The sequence below is a fragment of the Protomyctophum parallelum genome, assembly GCF_964188405.1.
Source record: "Protomyctophum parallelum genome assembly, chromosome: 17".
Classification (NCBI taxonomy): Eukaryota; Metazoa; Chordata; class Actinopteri; order Myctophiformes; family Myctophidae; genus Protomyctophum; species Protomyctophum parallelum.
The window spans coordinates 23,678,673-23,700,379 of NC_139719.1; the positions used below are offsets into that span (position 1 = coordinate 23,678,673).

The 21,707-nt window shown below is 47.1% G+C and overlaps 1 protein-coding gene across 1 annotated transcript in view; it reads right to left on the reverse strand.

The window, feature by feature from the left end:
* Nucleotides 1-784: 784 nt before the first annotated feature.
* wnt3 (wingless-type MMTV integration site family, member 3) overlaps nucleotides 785-21,707 on the reverse strand; it is a gene marked incomplete at its 3' end in the record, with an annotated part of 34,570 nt that continues 13,647 nt past the window's right edge. Inside the window, exons 2-4 of the mRNA XM_083787819.1 lie at nucleotides 7,081-7,322; nucleotides 3,592-3,857; nucleotides 785-1,264 (exon numbers count right to left, since the gene is read on the reverse strand). Coding sequence (XP_083643945.1) covers nucleotides 785-1,264; nucleotides 3,592-3,857; nucleotides 7,081-7,322 — 988 coding nt within the window. The remainder of the gene's footprint in view (nucleotides 1,265-3,591; nucleotides 3,858-7,080; nucleotides 7,323-21,707) is intronic.

Consider the following 21,707-nt stretch of genomic DNA (forward strand, 5'->3'; position numbering starts at 1 on the left):
TTAGTTTTTTCTTCCGGGGACGAGCTGACCCGGCGGAAGTTGCACTGTTAGTTAAAAAGGAACGTCCGCTCGAAAGCAAAATGAAAAGACTGAAAGTCATCTATTTTTGAGGGGCGCTAGCCCCTCCTGTGCACAGCTTTGTGTGTGTGTGTGTGTGTGTGTGTGTGTGTGTGTGTCCGTAGCACGGAATGTGATGATTCGATTGGCTGAGCACGGAATGTGATGTATGATGATAAGAGCGCCCCTCACTTCACACAAGTGTGATTCTTTTTCTTTATTTACTGCATTACTCTCACAGGTAAAAAGAAACAAACTAAAAACTAAACAAAAGTGTTAGGTGCCCACAACCGTTGCACGTTTGGCATGGAGAAGGGGGAAATAAATAAAGAGGGGGGGGGGAGGGGTCGATGCTGCAGGGAAAGATGAATCGGGGAACAACTCAAGCTTCTTGTTCTCATGGGAACGGACCCTGCTGGTTGTCACTCTGTGGTCACACATGGTTCTTGAAGGCAGATTCTGCGGAAGGTGGATTTTTCATTCAGATAACACGCAAAGAAAATAGTTCCGGGGTCAGAAAAAGTGCCATTACCCACTGACGTCTGCGCGTGTGTGTGTATGCGTAGGTTGTACTGCAGCAGAGTGGGAGTGGGTCTATATATCTGTGATGGGGGAGGTATATCTATTGGTGTCGGGCAGGGGAGGTGGGGTGGGGGGGGGGGGGGCAGCAGTCTTGTCTATCTGTCCGTCGTTTTCTGTCTAGTCCGACCCGCCGCGGGGGCCTCTCTCACTTGCACGTGTGCACGTCGTAGACGCGCACGCACTCCTGGCAGCTGACGTAGCAGCACCAGTGGAAGATGCAGTGGCACTTCTCCTTGCGCTTCTCAGTCCGGGTGTTGTGGCCGCGGCCGCAGCACAGCAGGTCGCAGCCCTCGATGCCGTGCGACGACACGTTGCAGACGCGGTCGCGCGTCCCAAACGAGCCCGTCTCCGGGTTGGGCTCGCAGAAGTTGGGCGAGCCCTCGTAGTAGACCAGGTCGCGCTCCGTCGGGTGCTTGAAGAAGGCGTACTTGGCGCGCAGCGTCTCCACCCAGCCGCGCGACTCGCGGTGCTTCTCCACCACCATCTCGGAGGCGCTGTCGTACTTGTCCTTCAGGTAGTCGCCCAGCATGCGGAAGTCGGGCTGCGCCCACCAGCACGTCTTCACCTCGCAGCTGCCCGACAGGCCGTGGCATTTGCAGCGCAAGTGCATGTGGTCCAGAATGGTCTGAAAGAGACGCGAGGAGGGGGGGCAGATTAGAAATACAACAGTGGGATAAGAATGTCCTGCTTAATATCCATGCCTACAGTACCATGACGTCACCAGTTTGCCTGTTATACCGTAAACGTACTGTCACCCAGTACCCAGCCCTAGTCGTATGTCATCTACAGTCAAATCTTCTTATCTCGCACAGATTGCTTTGGTTGTGTGGTGTCTGATGAGGGGAAGAATTCCTGGTCTGCCCACAGCGTCTGCAGAAAACCTTGGTCTATACTACTATACTGTGGTAATTTTAACCTGAGCAGTGAGCAGGGATTTGCACTTCTTTACACTTTCCTGTGTACGTATTTCCGATGTGTGTGTGTCACGTATGGGACAAATGGTAGATATGGGCAGGCGGTATAAACCCAGCCGTTTAGCCGGGTTCGGCCTTTGATCTGGTTCCCCCATGCATTCTGCTCGACACCACAGGGGAAGTCGAGCAGATCTGTGCAGAGTGAGGGTCTGTTTGAATGTCACGGTTGGCGATTTACAGGAAATTCGGTAATGTGGACGAACAAAACCACTAAACGCCCCACCGACTAGGCCAAGAAGAACAGCGCAGCACCACCACCACCCGGCCAGGCCCAGGAGAGAAATGTGTCCACAGCTCGCCGTTCACAGCAAGTGACACTGCGGAGAAGCAGAAGCCCGGTTGCTACTGTTAATTGCCTCTTTTCTGAATTTTGCCTTTTTTATATAGAGCTCAGCTGCGAAATCCCCAGTGAGCTGCTGAGGCGGAAGGCCGGTGCTCTGTGGCATCTCTGCATGAGAGTATGTCAAGGGTGGGGTGGGGCAGAGTTGATGAGGTAGACAGGGAGGGGGGGAGGATGGGTGTCTGTGACCATGACATCACTTCTTGAGAGCTCCTCATGCCAGTCGGCAGGTCAGATCTCCCAGGAGCCCCGGGTGATTTAGACGGCGGAGCGTGAGAGGGCCAGGTGGTGTGGCTGAGATCATGCTAGACTAGAGAGAGGGGTGGGGAGGGTGTGGAGGTCATGGAGAAGAGGAGAGAGAGAGAAGGGTCCTAACTCCTAACTGGGTTGTTGCCTGTGCAGCTCCTGTGGTCTCGGCTTCAGCTGCTCCTGTGTTGTTGCTGTGTGATCCCTCCAAATCGCCCCCCAGCGAGCTGCGCCACACTGGGTATTTTATCCCCGCGGTGACAGCAGCCCGTGATGGTTTAAGACTACCACTGATTCCCTTCTCTTTTTTTTTCACCCCTCAACTCACTCGGGCTATTTGTCTGTCAGGGATTTTTTTTCATTGGGATGCAAGGCATGAAAGGGAAGGTGTGGGGGGGAGAAAGGTGGGCTGGGTGTGTGTGGGGGGGGTGGGCGGCTGTTGCTTAGATCAGTAATTACGCAGTCATTCAAAGTGAAGTGCTACTTTTCGGGTGGAAACTCACAGAAATGTGGGCAGAAGTCAAACGGCGAAATCCTTGTCTGTCACACAGTACAATCGGTAATGTCAACGAGTAATGTCTATACCGGATAATTCCATTCCTTTGCCAAAAACAGTCGGGTCATTGTTCATTGTACATCTCCCGTGCTTTCAACCTTTTGCTATATAGGCCGCAGGGCTGGGTGTGCGTAGGGTGTTTCCTACATTAATTTGTTGTGTAATAATGTGCTGAGGTTGACTGAATAACGTGAGGCGTTACGGTGCCGTGAACCACAAAATGCGCGGAGGAGCGCATGGCGACCTTTGCACAGTCGGCCATGTGGGTGTTCTCGATGCGACATGTTGCCGCTTAAACCCTACATATACAGTCACAACAGGAGACCCCAGGGCCCTGTACTAGGTACGCTCCTTTTTCCCCCCCTACACTGAATCTCTTCGCCAACAACTGCCGATTTACAAGCTTGCGATGCGTTGTGAGCTTGTTGAACCCAGAATCGAGGGTATGCGAGTGACATCGTCATTATCATACCCGGCCGGAATCGCCTACTGAGTGGCAAAAAGCTACTTTGTGGCCATGACAGCTCATACATCTAACAGAAAAGTCTGATTGCATTAAACGAAGTTAAACTCACTTCATCACTCGATTAGGCACTCACTTGATGCATGCGAATACCCTCTATACACTAGGCTCCATGTTAACCGGGAAAGCATCCGTGTCATTTTAGATTTTTGCGTTGGCTATTCAAATATCACTTTTTGTTTTTTATTATTATTTTTATATATCTTGTGTGAAAACTATTGATTTATAAGACATCTGTAGAATTGGCCTCAGGTCTTCCGTATACACGGCGATAACTGATCCGTGAAAGAACATTTCATCCAATGGTATTTACCGTGCGCCCTGCCTCGTTGTTGTGCCGGTTCATCGCTGAGCGAGCGTCCGGGCGGTTCTCCCTGGCGTCGGCGAACTCCCTGGACACCAGCACGCCGAACTCTGCGTCCTCGCTGCAGCCGCCCCACTTCCATCCCTCCCCGGGCGGGCCCTTGTGGTGGGAGTCACAGCCGCACATGGTCGACGTGCCCTCGGCGCACGAGCGCGTCACTGCGAACGCCACCCCTGCCGACGCTATGGCGTGCACGAACGCAGACTCTCTGGTTGCTATATAGATGGGGGGGAGACGGATACACAAAAAAAGATCTGTCAGTCTTTTGTTCAACGGCAACAACAACAAAAAAGCAGCATCTGCTGGCAACATTGCAAGAGATGAAAACTCCTTTCGCGCAACTTTTCATCTTCTCGCAAAAACATACAGTACCAGTACAGTAACGGTACCAGTACATTATGGATGGATGAATAGAATAGAATAGATAGAATAGAATAGATAGATAGATAGAATAGAATAGAATGACACCAGTTTGCCACTGTAACTGTACTCTAGGTGTGAATCTAAGTGACGCCTAAACAACCCTGCTCTTAAAACTCAATTTTAAATGAGCTATACCAAAGAGCTATACCAAAGAATCGAAACACCTCTACCCAGCCGCTCGAGTCACAGAGCGTTATATCAAATCTTGCTGAGTGTACGTATTTCCCCCGATGGTCAGCCGTGAGGTGACACGGTGCCGAAGCAGAAAACAGTGACATGGGTCCATTGTGGTCCGTGTCAGTGAGTCCTATAGCGCTCTGTGGGATTTGGGTGACCTCCTGTCATCCTCGAGGTGTGCTGCTTTGCATCTGGATAGTGTTTCAGGAATGTTACCCTCCTCCCTCCTCCATCTCGCCGTTCAAGAGCCCCAAGGCCTTCTGCTGAAACCTAGCAGTACGTCGTCGGCCTTGTTTTGAGTGCGAGAGTGGTTTGTGTGTGTGGGGGGTGGGGGTGGGGTGGGGGCGGGGTGGGGTTTGGATGATGTGCTCGGGGATAGAGTTACGCCACCCTTGAATGCAACAGCTTATTATGTAACTAGACACCATTGTTTCACAATCGCAGCACACTTACCGTGGCTCACCCATTTCACTTCAGCACCTCTCATACACATACAGAACACGCACGCATGCATGCTCACACACACACACACACACACACACACATCCCACTACTCTTCAGAACATGTGGAGCAGTGCTCCCAAGTTGCCCCAAAATGTAAGAGAAAATGACTATAGAGGTCAAGTTCCCGTAAGACTCAAAGTAGACTAAGTACCGTACGGTAATAACGTTCACTATCATGCCCACTGCATTCTTCGCTGTGTTATGATTTTGTGTCTGAATTTCGGACCCTCCGTGCAACAGGAGCCTCTGGGTTCATTGTTTGGCTCGTCTGAATGGGGTCATAGTTCACGGGGTGAAAGGTCAAAAGACTGATCTGATGTACTCCTAGGAACTACAGACGGAACACAGTCTTTGGAGCTCTGTTGTGCTCTTGTGACCGCTTTTAAATGATCTAGATATGTGATACTTAGCCGTCGTACTATCAGTATACGTATTAACTGTGGTCCAGTCTCCAGTGAATGCATATTTGGAGTGACACACACACACACACACACACACACACCTAATGTTGGGCGTCCCAGCTCGCCCTGGCAGGCCCCACTCGGCTGTCCACAACAGGGGCCTGTGAGCCGAGGGCCCCTGGAGCTTCTGGCCGTTAGCCAAGGCTAGCGCTGCTCCTGCTACCTGCTGTGCCCATCAATCCGCCTTTGTTTCCCTTGTGTCACACCGTATTACCCGACACAAAGGACCCAGCGACTCGCGCCCCCACAGCCCCGCTCTGCCCGGAGCTGGCATTCCCTAAACTCCCTAAACCCCCTCATCCTCCTCCTCCCCCTCCCCCTCCTCCTCCTCCTCCTCTACCAGTCACCCCTCCGCCAACACCCCGAGCTCAAACCCCATCCTCCACTACCACCCCGCCGCCACCTCCGCCAGACCTCAACCCCCCCTGCTTTCCTCAGGCAGCCACCACCACCACCAACAATGCCTTGGTAGCTGACACACCGGCGAGGGAGCCCGCGGATTGGGGCTGGCAGCTCTTGGCCTTTCCTTATCCGAGCTCCGTCTGCGCGCGGCGCTCCGTCTGCGTCAGACGTCGTCAAACACCTAGCGGTTATAGTTCCTTCCTTATGCGTACTTCCCTCCGTCCGTTATTTTGTCTTCCCTTTCTGTTCTCCCAATCTTCGCCCTCCTCGTCCCACCGTGCGGACCTGGTGCTATAGGTTGGGGAGAGATTCCCCCTTTCAGCCTGTTTTCATAACAGAGTCAAAAGGGCGTGTGAATGGGCCGTCCGTGGGAGCCCGGGCGATGTGAGGCGCGCACTGGTCTTCATGCACAGTAGGGGATGAGCGGAGCCCCCGGCCCTTTTCTATTGCCTGTAATCTCATTTGGCCTCCCCTCTCCATTTCATTTGACTGAGGAGCCAAGGAGGCTCACACTAGCCCCATTTCTGCCCCGGATCCCCATTCCCCTCTGACACACAGAGGCTAATTCATTTCCAAGCGGCGGCCACACTCGCAACACTCGCAAACCCCCCCCCCCATCTTTATAGGGATTGCACAGGGCCTCGAGCTGTGCATCCCCGGCTACTGTTGCCTCTGTGTGTTCTGTGTGTTTTTGTGTCAGGTTTGTAGGGACGGGGGTACAAGTCACTGTACTGTATTCTCCATTTCTTTGTCTAAATTGAGTTGAGGGCTCGGGGCGTGGGTGGGAGAGGATGAGCAAGCTAACTGTACATCTCTACATGTGTGTATTGTATATTGTGTACTGTGTATTGCGTGCTTGCACTGTACTCTATGTAATGTTTTATCTGTGCATAGGACCCCCTCTAAAATGAGATGCTGCATCTCAATTGGCTATATCCTCTCAATAAATTCGGACAAATGTCGATTGTATAACAGTCGCCGTTGGCATTGAGATGGTTAACAAATGCCTTCAGTGTCTGATTGAAACGTCCGCATCAGCTGTACCTTTGGTAGATTTACATCACTGACCTTCTTTCATGTACATGTGTTGCACCTTTTAAGAAACCCAAAAAGAAGATCCAAAGACTCCAAAGACGGAGTCTCTAAACTCTAAAGGTATTAACGGTAAGGATTGGGAAAAAAAGCTGAATAATATGTCCGTGCTTGCACTGGCACTCATTTCTCACTGTGGCCAGGACTAGGTGTATATTATTGTAATTGCGCTAGTATAGTCAGCAAAAGCCCAAGGAATGGGCCGGGATAATAAGCGGTAGTTCTGAGAGGCTTTTACCTCGACACTTGTAACAGCTTGCAGGAATCTTAGTTTATTAGATTTTTCAACAGCTTGTTATCCATTTTTCTGTCTTGTCAAGAGCCCCATCGATCACACTTTTATCTGCGCTAATCTTTTCATCATTATAAAGAACCTTACCTTTATCCAGCACGGGGCCAAAGATGGCCAGATTGTCCTTGATGGTGGTGCAGTTCCACCGACGGCCTCTGAACTGGTGCTGGCACTCTTGGATGCCCAGCTTGACGCCCTCGGCCACGCTGGGCATGATCTCGATGTAGTTGCGGCAGAAGCGCAGCTGCTTGGGCACCAGGCCGGGGATGGAGCCGCACAGGATGGGCTGGGATCCCAGGGACGAGTACTGCTGCCCCAGGGCCAAGGACCTGGCAACGCACGGTAGAACAGACGTTAATGTTATATCACTGAGCCTGTACTTTTGGTGCTGTTAAGTATTCTGGAGGCAAAAAATGGAAAGGGACCAAGTGGTGGGTGGACAGGAGACCATAATTTATCCCATTTTGACCCCGAGATCAGATTAAAAAAATGTCTTCTACATCCTGACAGTTTTCTGTCAGTCGTTCTTTGATTTTTCAAGAATAGCAGACCTACAAGCTCGTAGCGCACCACTCGGTGGCACGCTATGAGCTTGTAGATCTGCTATTTTTCAATAGCTAAAGCATAACATAATGCTAACACCAAAAGGGGTTCCCGCCCAGAATGGGATAATTACAGTTCCTTTGTCACACAGTGCAGCCCTGCGTCCAACAAGTCGTCCTTACTCATGACAATAAATGTAGCCGGCCTGCCTGATTCAATTAACACGATGTATCCCCTTTACTATTCCGCCTCCCTGTACTTAGAATAGGACACTTCTATAGGGCAGTTCATTGAAAGAACACACTCCGCGCTGGACGAGGCCGCCCTCCCTGAACTCGGCACCACAATGGCCCTGGTGGTGATGTGCCAAAAGGGCCCTGTGAAATGCAGAGAGACTTGACCATCCATACAGAATTAACGTGCACTCTGGCTCCAAGTATGTTAGTGCTTTCAGTTGCAATTTCTTTTAGCGTTGCTTATGATTCTCTCAGTCATTTAATTGTTACCTGTGTGTATGTGAGTGTGTGTGCGCGAGTTCCTCCTATAGCCAGTGTGCTCACTCTACCGTTTCATTGACTTATACTGTATGTGTAGTTTATACTGTACTGTATTACTGCTGTTTGTTTGCTTTCATCAACCTCCCCCACCCCCCCCCCCCAACGGGAAGGCAAGCTAGCAGCCCCACTCCAGGGCAGGGATATGCCCTATTAGCGTTGACTTTCCTAAGTGTTCCCCCTTGTCTGCTGTGCTTGGATCCTGATCATCTCAAAGATAGCACATGCTGGGGACCTGTCTGTTGCTTAGCCCGTTGGGGGGGGGGGAAGCCCCTGTGTACAATCTAAAACACGTGCCCCACCGTCCTGTCATCAATTTGTGGTTTTTCCTCCAGAGCTGATGTCTGTGTTTTAGGGATGACGGTGTGTGCAGCTGTGGGTTTGCCGGTCGCGGACAGAAAAAAGATGGCATTCCTTTATACCAGAGGGCTGGCGTAGATGGGCCTAAGAAGCGATTAATCACCACAATGAGACAGCCAAGTTCGACCCGCGATGCCAGAAACCATTATAGTTTCATTGAGGTAATTAATTTTAATTGCCTACTTTTTTTTCTTTTTTCTCAAGAAATAAGGTGAGAGGGGATGGAGGAGCGGAGGGGATATTTGCTATGACCGTGTTTTAACATGCTTAGGGACATGACAGGCTCGAACAGAACTGCACACACTGCCTTCCAGAACAGGCAACGGGTATCAAGGTCGTCCGTGTTTCCGATTTGATGTCCGTTTACTCTACAGCCTTTAGGTCCCTTGTACAAACAAACTGACATGCTATTGTAAAGGCATACATTTTTAAATAATGAGGGCTCTTGGGTAGATGTGTGCGTTCACCACATATTCTAGATTCCACAGTTTGAGGGAATGAGATAGTCTGTCTGTCTGTGTGCGTGCGTGCATGCGTGCGTGTTTATGTCTTGTGTGTGTGTGTGTGTGTGTGTGAGAGAGACGTAGAGAGAGAGAGAGGGGTGGTAGGAGCATGTGTCAATCTGTTGTTCTAACTTCTAAAGGTGAGAGCAGGCCTTGCCAGTGTCGAGCCGTCACTCCACCAATGAGCTGAGCAGATCTGAGCCTGCGAGCAGCACAACGCTGCAGGCCATGTACTGTACAAGACAACGTACGGTAGGGGGGGTGGATGGGTTGTGCTGCGCTGCGCTCCGCGCTGATCAGATCAGAGCGCCACTCAGGATGACCTCAGGCCCCCCGCGGGGCGCAACCCTACCACGGCAGCCACTGACTCTGACAGATGAGTGCTGTGCTGCGCCCCACCCCGACACAAAAGCCAGAGCTATTGAAGTCAAAGGCAAAAAAAAAAAAATCCCCCCACAGAAAAAAAAAAAACAGTTCACAGCTCATGTGCACTTTTGCTTTCTCTACAGCCCCCGTCAGCCCCCCCACCACCACCATCACCCCTCCCTCCCTCCTGCCTCCCTCCGACACGTTTGTCTGTTTGATCCTGCTTTGGGAGCACAGGTGAGCATTGTTACAGCTGGCTTCCCAGGTATCGAGAGTTGCGCGGTGAGATATGTGGCTTAAGGATTGCATGACGACGAGGCCATTGAACAGCTATACAGTGCGAGGCTGCTTTGCGCCACGGGCACATCTCGTTTGAGATAATGTCAGCCGTAAGACGGTGCTGAGCGCCTTAGTGAAGGTGGGATTCAGCAACAGCTGACAATTTCGTGTTTCGGTAAAAAGTCTCGTCTCGCACGCCGCCTCGAGGACAGTGCCTTTACATAAACTCTCGAGCATAAACGTACACTTATTTTCAAACAAACCGCAATCATTAAAATCTCAATCAAATAAATCAGACAACCGCATATCCTTGTAAGTAATGTCAGTTTAAGATGCTGGGGGGATTTTTTGTGCCTAATTTGTTGTTCCCATGCATGGGGCGAGTAATTTGAGAGCGGTCATAAATCTCCATTCATGTCCTTGTCCTTGAGGACGGTCATATTAGCTCATCTCTCTGTTGTCCCGCTTCATAAATGCCACTGCTGAGTTCAAGTGTTGCTGACTTCACTCTGTCTGGGGTGGAAGAAATACTCAATGCTGCAATGTAGAAATACTCTGTTACAAGTAAATGGCCGGAATTCAAAACGTACTTGAGTAAGAGTACAAAAATATTGGTATCGGAATGTACTTTAAGTACCAAAAGTAAAAGTAATCATTGTGCATAATGTCCCATTTCAAGTTTTCAAATGTATACAAATCATTTGAAAATAGCAGATCTGCAAGTGGTGAGCTCGTAGTTCGGCTATTTTCAAATGATCGAAATGTATACAGGGCTGAATGGGCTGTTTTGCAACATTAATCGAAAATCTACAAAGTAACTAGTAACTAAAAGGTTGTCAAATAAGTGTAGTGGAGTAAAAGTAACAACAACAACATTTGGATCCGAGATGTAGTGTAGTAAAAGTAAACGTATTGGAAATTGGAGATACTCCAGTAAAGTACGAATACCTCAAAGTTGTGCTTAAGTACAGTACTTAAGTAAATGTACTTTGTTACTTTACACCAGTGCATATATTAGCTCATCTCCCTGTACTGTCCCACTGCTGAGTTCAAGTGCTGCTGACTTCACTCTGTCTGGTGACTGAGTGACTAAGTAGCATAATTACACTGTCTGCTCGCTGGGCTACTGCCCATTAATCTCAGCCGCGGGGCGGACCGGACTACCGCTGCACGGAACCCAAATGCTCTGCCTTTCTATAATGGTCTGCATTTCTATATAAATGCTCTGCATTTATATACCTTTAGATCAGGGGTGCCCGAAAGGTACTGTATAGATTGCGAACCCACAATGCAAAACGTAGAGTGTTGCTGTGCACAAAAACGTCAGAAGCGTAAAAAAAAAAAAAACAACCCTATCTATTCAATTTCTCCTGCTCCATTTCCCATTCCAAGTGCGTTTGTCTTGTATGTAACGGCAGCTCCGCTATTCCAAAGCCCCCTCGGGTACATATTGAAACTATTTTCAGCAATGGTACGTCATATTTTCGGTAGGTACTGTAGTAGATCTTGTTGAGCTGGTTATTTAGAAAGGAGCTCTCAAGTCAAAAAAGTGTGGGCACCCCTAAGTTTAGATAAAGGTGTCAAAATCAACACTGTTTTGGATAAAGCCGTTTACAACGGTGTTGATTTGGACAGACATTTCTGATTTCGTTTTTGTCACATTTTAGTCCTGTGAAATGTTTTAGTTTGAGTCTAGTTTTAGTCGAATAAATATCATACGATTTTGGTCGACAAAATCTACAGTTTATTTTGTTGACCAAAAAAACACATTTTGGCAGTGTCTTGATGGCGTCCGAAAATAGCCGATATACAATGACTGTTATTTTAGTTCTACTGGATCTCTTCTCCCCTAGTCCCTCCCTAACAGTTTAGTTTGTATTTGTTTGATGGAATTGTCAATAATTATATGTATGTATAGTCATAGTTTTAGTCCTCCTCATAGCTTAGTGTTTATTTAGTTTTCGTCAGCGAAATCATTACTGATTTAGAATGTGCCGTATGGTACATTGACCCACATAATCATACACTCACTGACAGCGGATGCAATCATGACCATCTGGACAGCTGCTCTACAGTACGTCCTCCTGAGTCATCCATGATTCTAACCCCTCTGAACTACATACAGTATGTGCACAAGTATTGGGAAGACAAATTTAATATTGACTACTTTTATTTCAGAAACTAGGTGTAGTGGTTAGAGAGCATATAGTTGCTGTCGGGAGGAAACATCTTAACTCCATTTTCAGTCAAATCAGTGCTATTGAACACCCAAAAAGTAACTCCACCACCTCTCCCCCTCTCATGGAAGTCATTGACAATATATAAAGTCACAACACCAACTTTGAAGAGGCAGTATTGCATTGTTTTAAAAATAGAAGGTTTTCTTAATTTCCTGAATATATAATATATACCGTATTTTTTTTAATTTCCTGAAAAATAAATATTTTGGAGTTAAGTGGTTTCTTCCTGACAGCAGAGCAGCCTTTCATGCAGAAGCTAGTTGTGGGTTTGAACCCTGCCTGGGGTCGACGTCGCAACAGGTTCCCAACGCCAAATCAAATGGGTTCAGATCTGAGCCAAGTCTCCTGAGGAGGCGCGTCTGAAGCCTGTCCTGGACGTAAAAACAAATCCATTGTGAATATCAGAAACCAGAGATTCACATCTAGGCCTCACTCACACCTTTCGATCTCATACAACATTGATGCATGCTAGATGTAAGTGTCATGGCCGGCCCAATGCATTTCCAATAGAAGTCACATGGTTTGATACAACATTTTGGACTACAAGCTGTTGTATGGCTTTCGGCTGTGTTTCGACTGCCCCCCTCCCCCTCATACAACACAAATGTTGTGTTGCGTTTAGTAGTAATAATCAAAGTAACTAGTAACAAAAATATGTAGTGGAGTAAAAGTACAATATGTGCCTCTGGGATGTAGTGGAGTAGAAGTAAAATTATTGGAAATTGTACAAATATCTCAAAATTGCTCAAGTAAATGTACAGTTATCATATATGGAGCTGAGTGATTTGTTTGCGCGGGGTGGCGTTTCAACCCGCAAATATGACCTGAGAGCAAAATGGCCGCTGCGTGAATCTAGGAACAAATGAAAGGAAGGGACGTGAGTCATGTGACAATCATGTCATGGGTGGCAAATCTCGCAGCGGAAGTTCAGGAATATAAAAGAAGACATATCACAGGTTGTTTTCTAATCACTTGCTTTTCGATGTGCACAGTAGTAGACAGTACATCATTTTATCTAAACAGCATCTAAACAGCGGCAGGTATCGTTTCTGTCTCTGAGGTATCTCAAGATTTGGTTGCCAGACAGGAAACGGTGGACAGTCTCGCGATACTTGCCATGTTCAGAAACGTACTTTGTGCTCTTTAGATACCTGTATGAAGTACACAGTGTACACATCGAAAAGCAACACAGCAGGCAAATGATGGGTTATCCAGAAGCGCCTATTTGACAATGGTCTCAATCATTCAGAAATAGTGTTTGCTCATATGCTTGTCCACTCGGCTCCATTGACTCCAATGTATTCCACCGGAGTTTCATCCGCGGTTTGCCACAGTGTGACAAATCTGCCGGCTGGAATTGCAGGGTAGAGACGATGACCCTTCCTTCATTAATTTGTTCCTAGGTGTGAATATAGTCAATCTCTGCTGTAGTTGCAGGGACCCCCTTCCAGGACAGCTACTGTACTTGCTGACACATTGATTTGGCAATTTATAGATTTCTGATGGGATCAATTGGCAAACCGCAGGGAGTTGTCTTGTGGATATAGCATGTTTAGACTACAGGACAGGGATCTGCCCGCCTCATTAACTTTGTAATAGATGTGCCTCTCTTGATCCATAATGGACAGACAAGATGAAAGGGATATATTTTTGGCTAAGTGCTAATGAGAGTCTTAACCCTGTAGAGAGAGAGCCTGTGGGTATATGAGGTGCATCATGCAAACAGACACGCACGCCCACGCACACACACAGCCACACACACACACACACACACACACACGCAGCCACACAGCCCCACATGTGTGCCATGCTGATCCCGTCTGCTTTGCCTCGCTTCTCGGAAGCCGCGAGCGACGTGTCTCAACTGAGACGGAGAGAGGCATCAGACACAGGGAGCTACTCCCAGGTTGAATGCCGGGGGAATCCGCTGCAGGGGAGTAGACAGGCAGCGAGGAGCAGCAGCAAACGGCAGGGCTTGGCAGGCAGCATGCCTAGGCAGGTCCTGGAAGGGGCCTCCTGGGGCCCAAGGGGTGTTTAATGCTCGGTTGGGGGGTTTCTTGGCAGCACCCAAACCCGGGTTGACGTGCACGCATGCATGGACCATTGGAAACCACAGACACGAAGTGCAGGAAACAAAGGGATTCCACCGCACACCTCGCGGAGGACTGGAAATACACAAGTTATGACACTCGCAACAAAAACGTTGTCATGTCTGTCATGATTTGGTATGATACACGTTCACCTTAAGTGTGTCAAATACTTCCCCCGACACACTAGCAAGACCAAGACTGTAAAAGCCCCTCCGGCTGCACCCAACAGAGTGGTGAAAAGCCCCTCCGGCTGCACCCAACAGAGTGGTGAAAAGCCCCTCCGGCTGCACCCAACAGAGTGGTGAAAAGCCCCTCCGGCTGCACCCAACAGAGTGGTGAAAAGCCCCTCCGGCTGCACCAACAGAGTGGTGAAAACACCCAACAGAGTGGTGAAAAGCCCCTCCGGCTGCACCCAACAGAGTGGTGGAGCCCCGTCTTCTCACGAGCGGGCCTAAAATAAGAATCACGCCTGTGTGAACTGAGCGGTGCAGGCTGCTCAACAACACTGCTGCTCAACAGTGCCACTTTGGGTCACCCAATGGTATTGCAGCTGTTCGTACTCCAAACAGACAGACGGACACTCATTGGAGCGGTAGGGTACTGCTCAAAAACAAAGGACAATCTATGATTATTATTAGCATTGCAGTTGTATTTATTGTATATTCACTGAAGGAGATTAATATTATTGTAAACGACAGCAAAAGCTTTGAAGATAAATGTTTGGTCTGAGAGTGGTGAGTGGCGCTAGGCGAAAAGGGGTACCGGTAGTCAAAATCAATTGAATGCAATTCACAAGTTTGAGATATCTTGGCTGTAAAGTTGACATTTTAGCCTAAGGAAAGGCCATGGCCACACCAAAACCATTGGGTTAATTCTCCGTGGAGCATGTATATGCACAGCAAATCCCATGATAACCCAGCTAGTAGTTTTTGAAATAAGGTGTTTGGGATAGTCAAACTGATATTGCCATCCTTAAACGTCAGACCAAATTCTACAAATGTCTTCTAAATCCTGACAGTTTTCTGAAAAACTTGTTGTGAATCTCAAACTATTTAATATCAAGGACCCCAAAGATTATATTATGTAATTGGCTGCTGACCCCAATCTGAAAATTATATTCCAGGGACCCCCCAGAAGCAGAAATATGAGTTAAAAACGTTTGCTGTGAAAGAATATATATATTCAAAGATTTGCACACGTTTTCACAATTAAAAAGAAATTGCAGATCTACAAGCTCGTAGGGCGGCACTCAGTATCACGCTATGAGCATGTAGATCTGCTATTTCGATGACTGAAGAATGAGTCACTAATAGCATAGCCGGTGTCACCGGATCACTGGTTGCCCAGAACCAGCACAAAAGCCTCTGCCCAGGCTCCAGACAGGGCGCAAAATAAATCCAGATCACCCCTAGATCTCCATACTGTATGGAGCTGAGTTCTGACATCACAATGATGTCAGAACACAACCTCACCCTTTATTAGCCAATTGATCACACCTGATCACCCCCCAACGGGCAATGATCACTCCTGAATCTCCATATATGGAGCTGGCCTGTTCTAATGATTCATCACAATGATTGGCTTAAGGACTGTTGTCATGCTCATGTCCCTATGACTCCGCCAGAGCCATAGAGTAAGACAGAGTTATGACATTGAGGGGGCAGAAAATGGAGCGCTCGAGCACTGTTCATTCAGCCTGGAGAGGAGAGTGACAAGCTGGAGTTTGAAATACATTGTTTTCAATGAGGGTGGGGAAAATATCAGCAATTTTAGGCATGTGTGCAACATGACAACTGTTCTAAAGTATTGTACAGTGAAAACTACATTCTCTGTAATGTTTATGTTGTACTATATTACAAAAGGGATTTAAGATCATTAAAGTTGGGCTGCTGCCAACTTCCGGTCCAGGACATTGTCACTCTTCGCAATGCTCTTCGTCAATAAAATGTCTATGTAGACATTGAATTGGCCCCATGAAGTGAATAGAGTTGTCGCAACTCTGCTTACTACTAACCTTTGTACTACTAGGACTAAGACTAAAAAATATGTTAAAAAAAGAAAAAAAAGGACAAAGCTAGGCATTCATGCTTGGTCACTCTGCCCAAAAGTCTGATTAGACATAAATGTAAAAACACCAACAGAGTACAGTCAAACACTTATTCCAAAAGGGATAGAGCACAAAACCAGCAAAACTCCACCCATGTTATTATGTGTAATATTAAAACATAATACGTAGACGAGTGAGCCAGCAGTATAAATGAATACCGTGTACTTTCTGAGGTTCGGTAGCAGTTTTATCAGTTTTGTGAGGTCTGTGGTTCCTGTTGATAAACCATTGTAAAGCGCTTTGAGCACTTGGAAAAGAGCTGTAAAAGAATGCAATTCATTATAATTACAGTGACATGCACAGCTGTCTCCATCTTCATTAAATGTGAACACATCCAAATTATCCCCCCTTGCTTTAATATGAACTCGTGTCAATATCAGGAGTGCATCTCAGCGAGCGTTCACATGACTGAAGGCATGAAGAAGAGGGGCCGTGCTAATTTTTAACAGAATGCAGGTTTGCGTTGCTTCCCATTGAATGTTTTCCGCAGAGAGAGCTTGCGTGCGTGCGTGTGTGTGTGGGTGTGTTTCCGCAGCAGCTACTCTCGCATACTACTTATATTTCTTGTGCACTCTGACAAAAGGCTGCAAAAGACATAACATCACGAATATTTTTCAAATTGGGCAAGGACAACTCTTAAATTTTTTATAGAATAATAATAATTGCTGAACAATTGTCCCTCCCTTAGACCCTCCCTACTATTCCTGCCTCTGCTTGGCTTTCTAGAAGAAATGGGGCGGGGCCAGGTTCAAATAAATTAAATCCCAATGGAGCAGTAACTTCGGTAGCCTATAGAGTGCCGTCCCCTTTCATGACGACGCCAGGCCCAGGAAATAAGGCCCAATGCATTTTCCCCATAGACATTTCAAAAAATCTTTATTTAAAGACCTTTTAAAACAAATCATGACAACAAACACAATATTTTGGACCAAACAATGAATTACAAAGAAGAAAAACAAACAAAAAAGTGTTGTAACCTGCCGTTTCTTTTTTTTCTTCTTTCTAATTATTTGTTCGGCTCAAAACATTGTGTTTATTGTCATGATTTGTCACAACTCGAGTTGGCTTTGTCCGCAGCGTAAACGTCTTTAAATAAATACTTTTTGAAAAGTCTATGAGGAAAATGAACGGGGAATTATTTTCCGCAGCGGGACTGCGACGCTCTATAGCTCACGATTGAAACCCACCAGGTGTGCAAAGCGTATGGACAGACACTGCTTTTCTTCGGCTCCATTGTTGATGAATGGCGAAGCACTCTGGGCGAAAAGAAACAAACCTGCTCGCACAATATTGTGCATGCGTGAGCACCGCTTTTTGGGTGGGCTTCAAGCAGCACTTTTCAAAATCCAATCAAATGTTGCGTTAGTGTGAGGTTAGGGTTAAGCATATATAGTATTTTGGTAGGTTAAGGTTTGGTTTAGCCTTTTGGCGAGGTTATACTGTAAGTAAGGGAACAGAGCTTGATTCCCTGAATAGTTACAATTCTGAAATGTGTGCCAAATAAAAGGAGAGCTGTCCTTTGTTTGGGTAAACCCTTGTTTTGGGGTTAAAATATTAGGCTTTTAGGTATAGTCTTAAGTTTTAGGTGTAAGATTATCTTTACTAATACAAGTATGTTTGCACCTCTGTTTCAACAGGCTGTGTTTATAGGGTTTTACATTTAATTTGGTTGCAATTAAAATAAATTGGACACGAGGAGGAAAAAGGAGCACTGCCAATCACAGTGACTACTGGCCAATCACAGCTGGGTCTTGGCTAAGCGTGCTTTGAAATAGTTATGTCGCTGCTCGCTAGCCAATTGCACATGTATGTGCAAATATGTTGGCACAAGCTAGCGGTGTGATTAAATTGCACATTCATCAACGTGACAACAGGGCTGTGTTCATGCATATATAGGCCTTATCGACCATTGTGATCTCATGGAGGAGGCCAAAAATTCAATTAAATTATTTATTTATTGAAGTATTTATTATTTATTGATATATTTATTTGTTGTGTGTGCGTGCCTGCGTGCGTGCAGAGGCTGTCCCAGCTATGGGCAGATAGCATGGACAGATGGGGCTCGTAGCCGTGGAAGGCAACCCATCTAGGAGAAGGACACTTTGAACTAAAACCGGGACTGCGAGGAGTTGCGCCCCACAGTCAAATCCTGAGTTCTCAGGCAACCCAGTAACAACAGGGTGGAGAAGTTCAATGAGGACCTTGCAACCGTGTTCCGAGATGTCCCAGCTCACAACTTTCCTAGCACTCTTGGGTGTCTTCGATGCAAGGCTCGGCCCAGAGGACGCACCCTTCCCCTGCCACGACTCTACCAACCGCAATGGCGCACACCTGCCCTTCTCCAGTTACTGGCACCGGACACCATATTCCGGAAATTAACAGGCAAGAGATGGACATTCCAGGACAGAGCCACAGGTATGCTACGTCAGTTGGACTACATACTAGTGAGGCGAAAGTGTAGGAACTGCGACTGAGCCTCAGGGTCCCCAAGCCAAGCCCGGTACAACTGGAATTAAGGCATTCTCGACCAGACCAACCCTGGCCTGCAAGTAAGGTATACGGAGGAGGTCAGGAGGCACTTTCAGCTGCTGGATGAGGTAGCTGAGCCTGACGGAGAATACAGGCGTTTTATTGTCACAAATGAGGAGGCGACCAGGCTCTGTGTGCCCGTGCTGGACAAAACCAGAACCTCCCTGCAGTCCAGACACCAGTCAACGCAGGGCAGGGTGACGGAAGCTTCTCTTCAGCACCTACGATAACATCAAAGGGGATGGAACTGATGGAAAGGGTACGGAGAGTCCAGGAAGCGCATGGTGAGAAGCAGTATGAGGAGCCTAGAGGGTCATCAATGACAACAACAGGAGGCACTGCTCTGAAGGAGGTCAAGGACTTCAAGTACCTGGGCTCATGGGTCAACTCAATCTTAAAGTGAGGAAGGCACTTGCATGGAGGGCCCTGAACGGCATTGGCCATGAACTCCAACCTCCCCCGCCAAACCAACCTCAGCTGCTTATATGCAACGGTAGAGTCTGTTCTCCTATGCAGCAGTGAATGCTGGACCCTGAAGCCAACCTTGCAGAAGTCTCTAGATGGGTGCTACACCAGAATGCTGCGTGCAGTACTAGACATCAGCAAGAGCACACATGTTGCCAACAAGAACCTGTACGATGGAATGCCTTGGGTGAGCCATAAAGTAGCAGCCAGGAGAATGAGACTAGCAGGACACTGCCAAAGACACCAAGAGCTGCCAGCCAGCAAAGTAGTGCTGTGGGAACCAACACACGGGCACCAGTCACGAGGAGGTCCCATATTAACACATGTTGCTGTACTCAAGAAAGACGCAAGAGCACAAAGCACCAACGAACTGGCCAGATGTATGGAGAACCGGGATGAGTGGAATCAATATACCGGCGGTATGTATATATATATATATACCGGTGTGTGTGTATGTATATATATTATATATATATATATATATATCAAAAAAAGGAAAAAACCTTCCAAGAAATGCACCTGACAAAGCTCACGGCGAAACGCGTCGTGCTAATAAATAAGTTGATGATGCAGTAAGTTGTCAGTCTCTGTTCCCTGGAGTGTGCAAGTGTGTCCTTGGAAGGTTTTTTCCCTTTTTTGATGTCTATGCCTGCTGACTAGACTTTTTGGACGTGCAGGAGTCCCCCTTTTTGTCTCATATATATATATATATATATATATAATGGTACAGCTGGACTGTTTGCTGTGAAACTTCCAGTAGAGTCTAGTCCAACAAGGAGCCGTCTCATGGTGAAGCTAAGAGGTCGCTTCACGTTTTGGCCGAATTGTAGGTTGTACAATCAAATTTGCCCTTTCCCTGGATTCCTTTGATCATGGTGCAACTCCCCATATAGGCCCTACCTGTTTGTGCCGAGTAGTATTAACACCATCTTGCGTTTTCAAGAAAACACACTTCTACTCCTGCAGATTTCGTCCAAAACGTACACAAATCGGTACACATTATATCTGGAGTTATGTAATCAAGATGTATCAGTCAGATTTAGCCCCTCCTATGCCCAGCTTTGAGGGTTTATGTGAACACAAACATTGTCTGATGATTGGCTGATCACCCCATAGCGATGATTTGATTGGCTGAGCAAAGTACATATTGAGGATAAAAGTGAGGGCAGAAAAGTGAAGACGCCAAAAGTGATTGGCCGGAATGATTGATGATTTGATTGGCTGAGCACGGAATGTGATGTATGATGAGAGCGCCCCTCACTTCACACAAGTGTGATTTTTGAGGGGCGATAGCCCCTATATGTCCAGCTTTTGGTGTATTTGCACAAACTTTGTCCTAGCACAAACATTAAATCCCATCGACAATGAATGGACAATTTTGAGTGTTCGTGTAAACACAAACATTGCCTAACACAAACATTGAAGACGAAGGTGAGGACGCAAATTCTGATTGGCCGGAATGAGAAGATGTATGCTGATGTACAACGATAAGATCGCCCCTCACTTCACACGGGTGTGATTTTATTCTATTCTGATGGCTATGATTGACAACCCGGCATGGCAGAGATCTGTGCTAGTGCTAGTGCATGTAATTAACATAAGTAATATGTTTTGAATGTGGTGTCTTTATAGGCTGCATGTGACTTATGGTTGTCAGCTATGCGCCGCCCGCCACACAGTATGTGAGGGAGTGAGCCGTCAAAGAATGGGTCTGTGTGTCTGAGTATCTGTGTCCGGGGCTTCTATCGCAAACCACCGGATTCATTAGCACAATATTTCTTGTGAGTGCTGCCAGTAGGCCAAGGAAGTAACCGGCATCCTAATTCACAGATTATCTAACTAATACATTTAGTAATATATGAGTACGGTAAAATGACCATTTATTGCGCTGAAGTTTGAGGACGGAATTGCCGAACAATTACCATGTATGGTGCCGAAATTGCCGCTGTGATTAGCCGTTGTGATTGGCTGGAAGTTGTGCCATTCTGCACTGTGATTGGCTGAGCATGGCACGCACTCAACATTTGAGGACGGAATTTGGCGCCGAAATGTGTAAGTAGGTTAATGTACCTATTAACCTACTCAAGTATGTTTTACTGACAAGAGGAAAGACCCCAGGCCCTCCATCACCTGGGTGAAATGTACTCACAAATTCACAATGCACTACCAAATTCACCACATTCAGCAATAGAAAGAAAAATCACACACGTGCGAAGTGAGGGGCGCTCTATCATCATATACATCATCATACATCCTCACATTCCGTGCTCAGCCAATCAAATGATCACATTCTATGGTACACACAGCGGCCCTCAAAAAAGAATATTGCCATATCCTAAAAGGGTATAGACTAGTTTTATATAATTTCATACCGTTGTCATGGTGGGCTACATGAAGTCCAACATCCACATGGGAGCTACACCGTTATTAAAGCCCATATTGTTATGTGAACCGTGCTCGTTTCACTGTGTGTGTGTGTGTGTGTGTGTGTGCGTGTGTGTGTGTGTGTGTGTGTGTGTGTGTGTGTGTGTGTGTGTGTGTGTGTGTGTGTGTGTGTGTGTGTGTGTGTGTGTGTGTGTGTGTGTGTGTGTGTGTGTGTGTGTGTGTGTGTGTGTGTGTGTGTGTGTGTGTGTGTGTGTGTGTGTGTGTGTGTGTGTGTGCGTGCACACGTGTGTGTG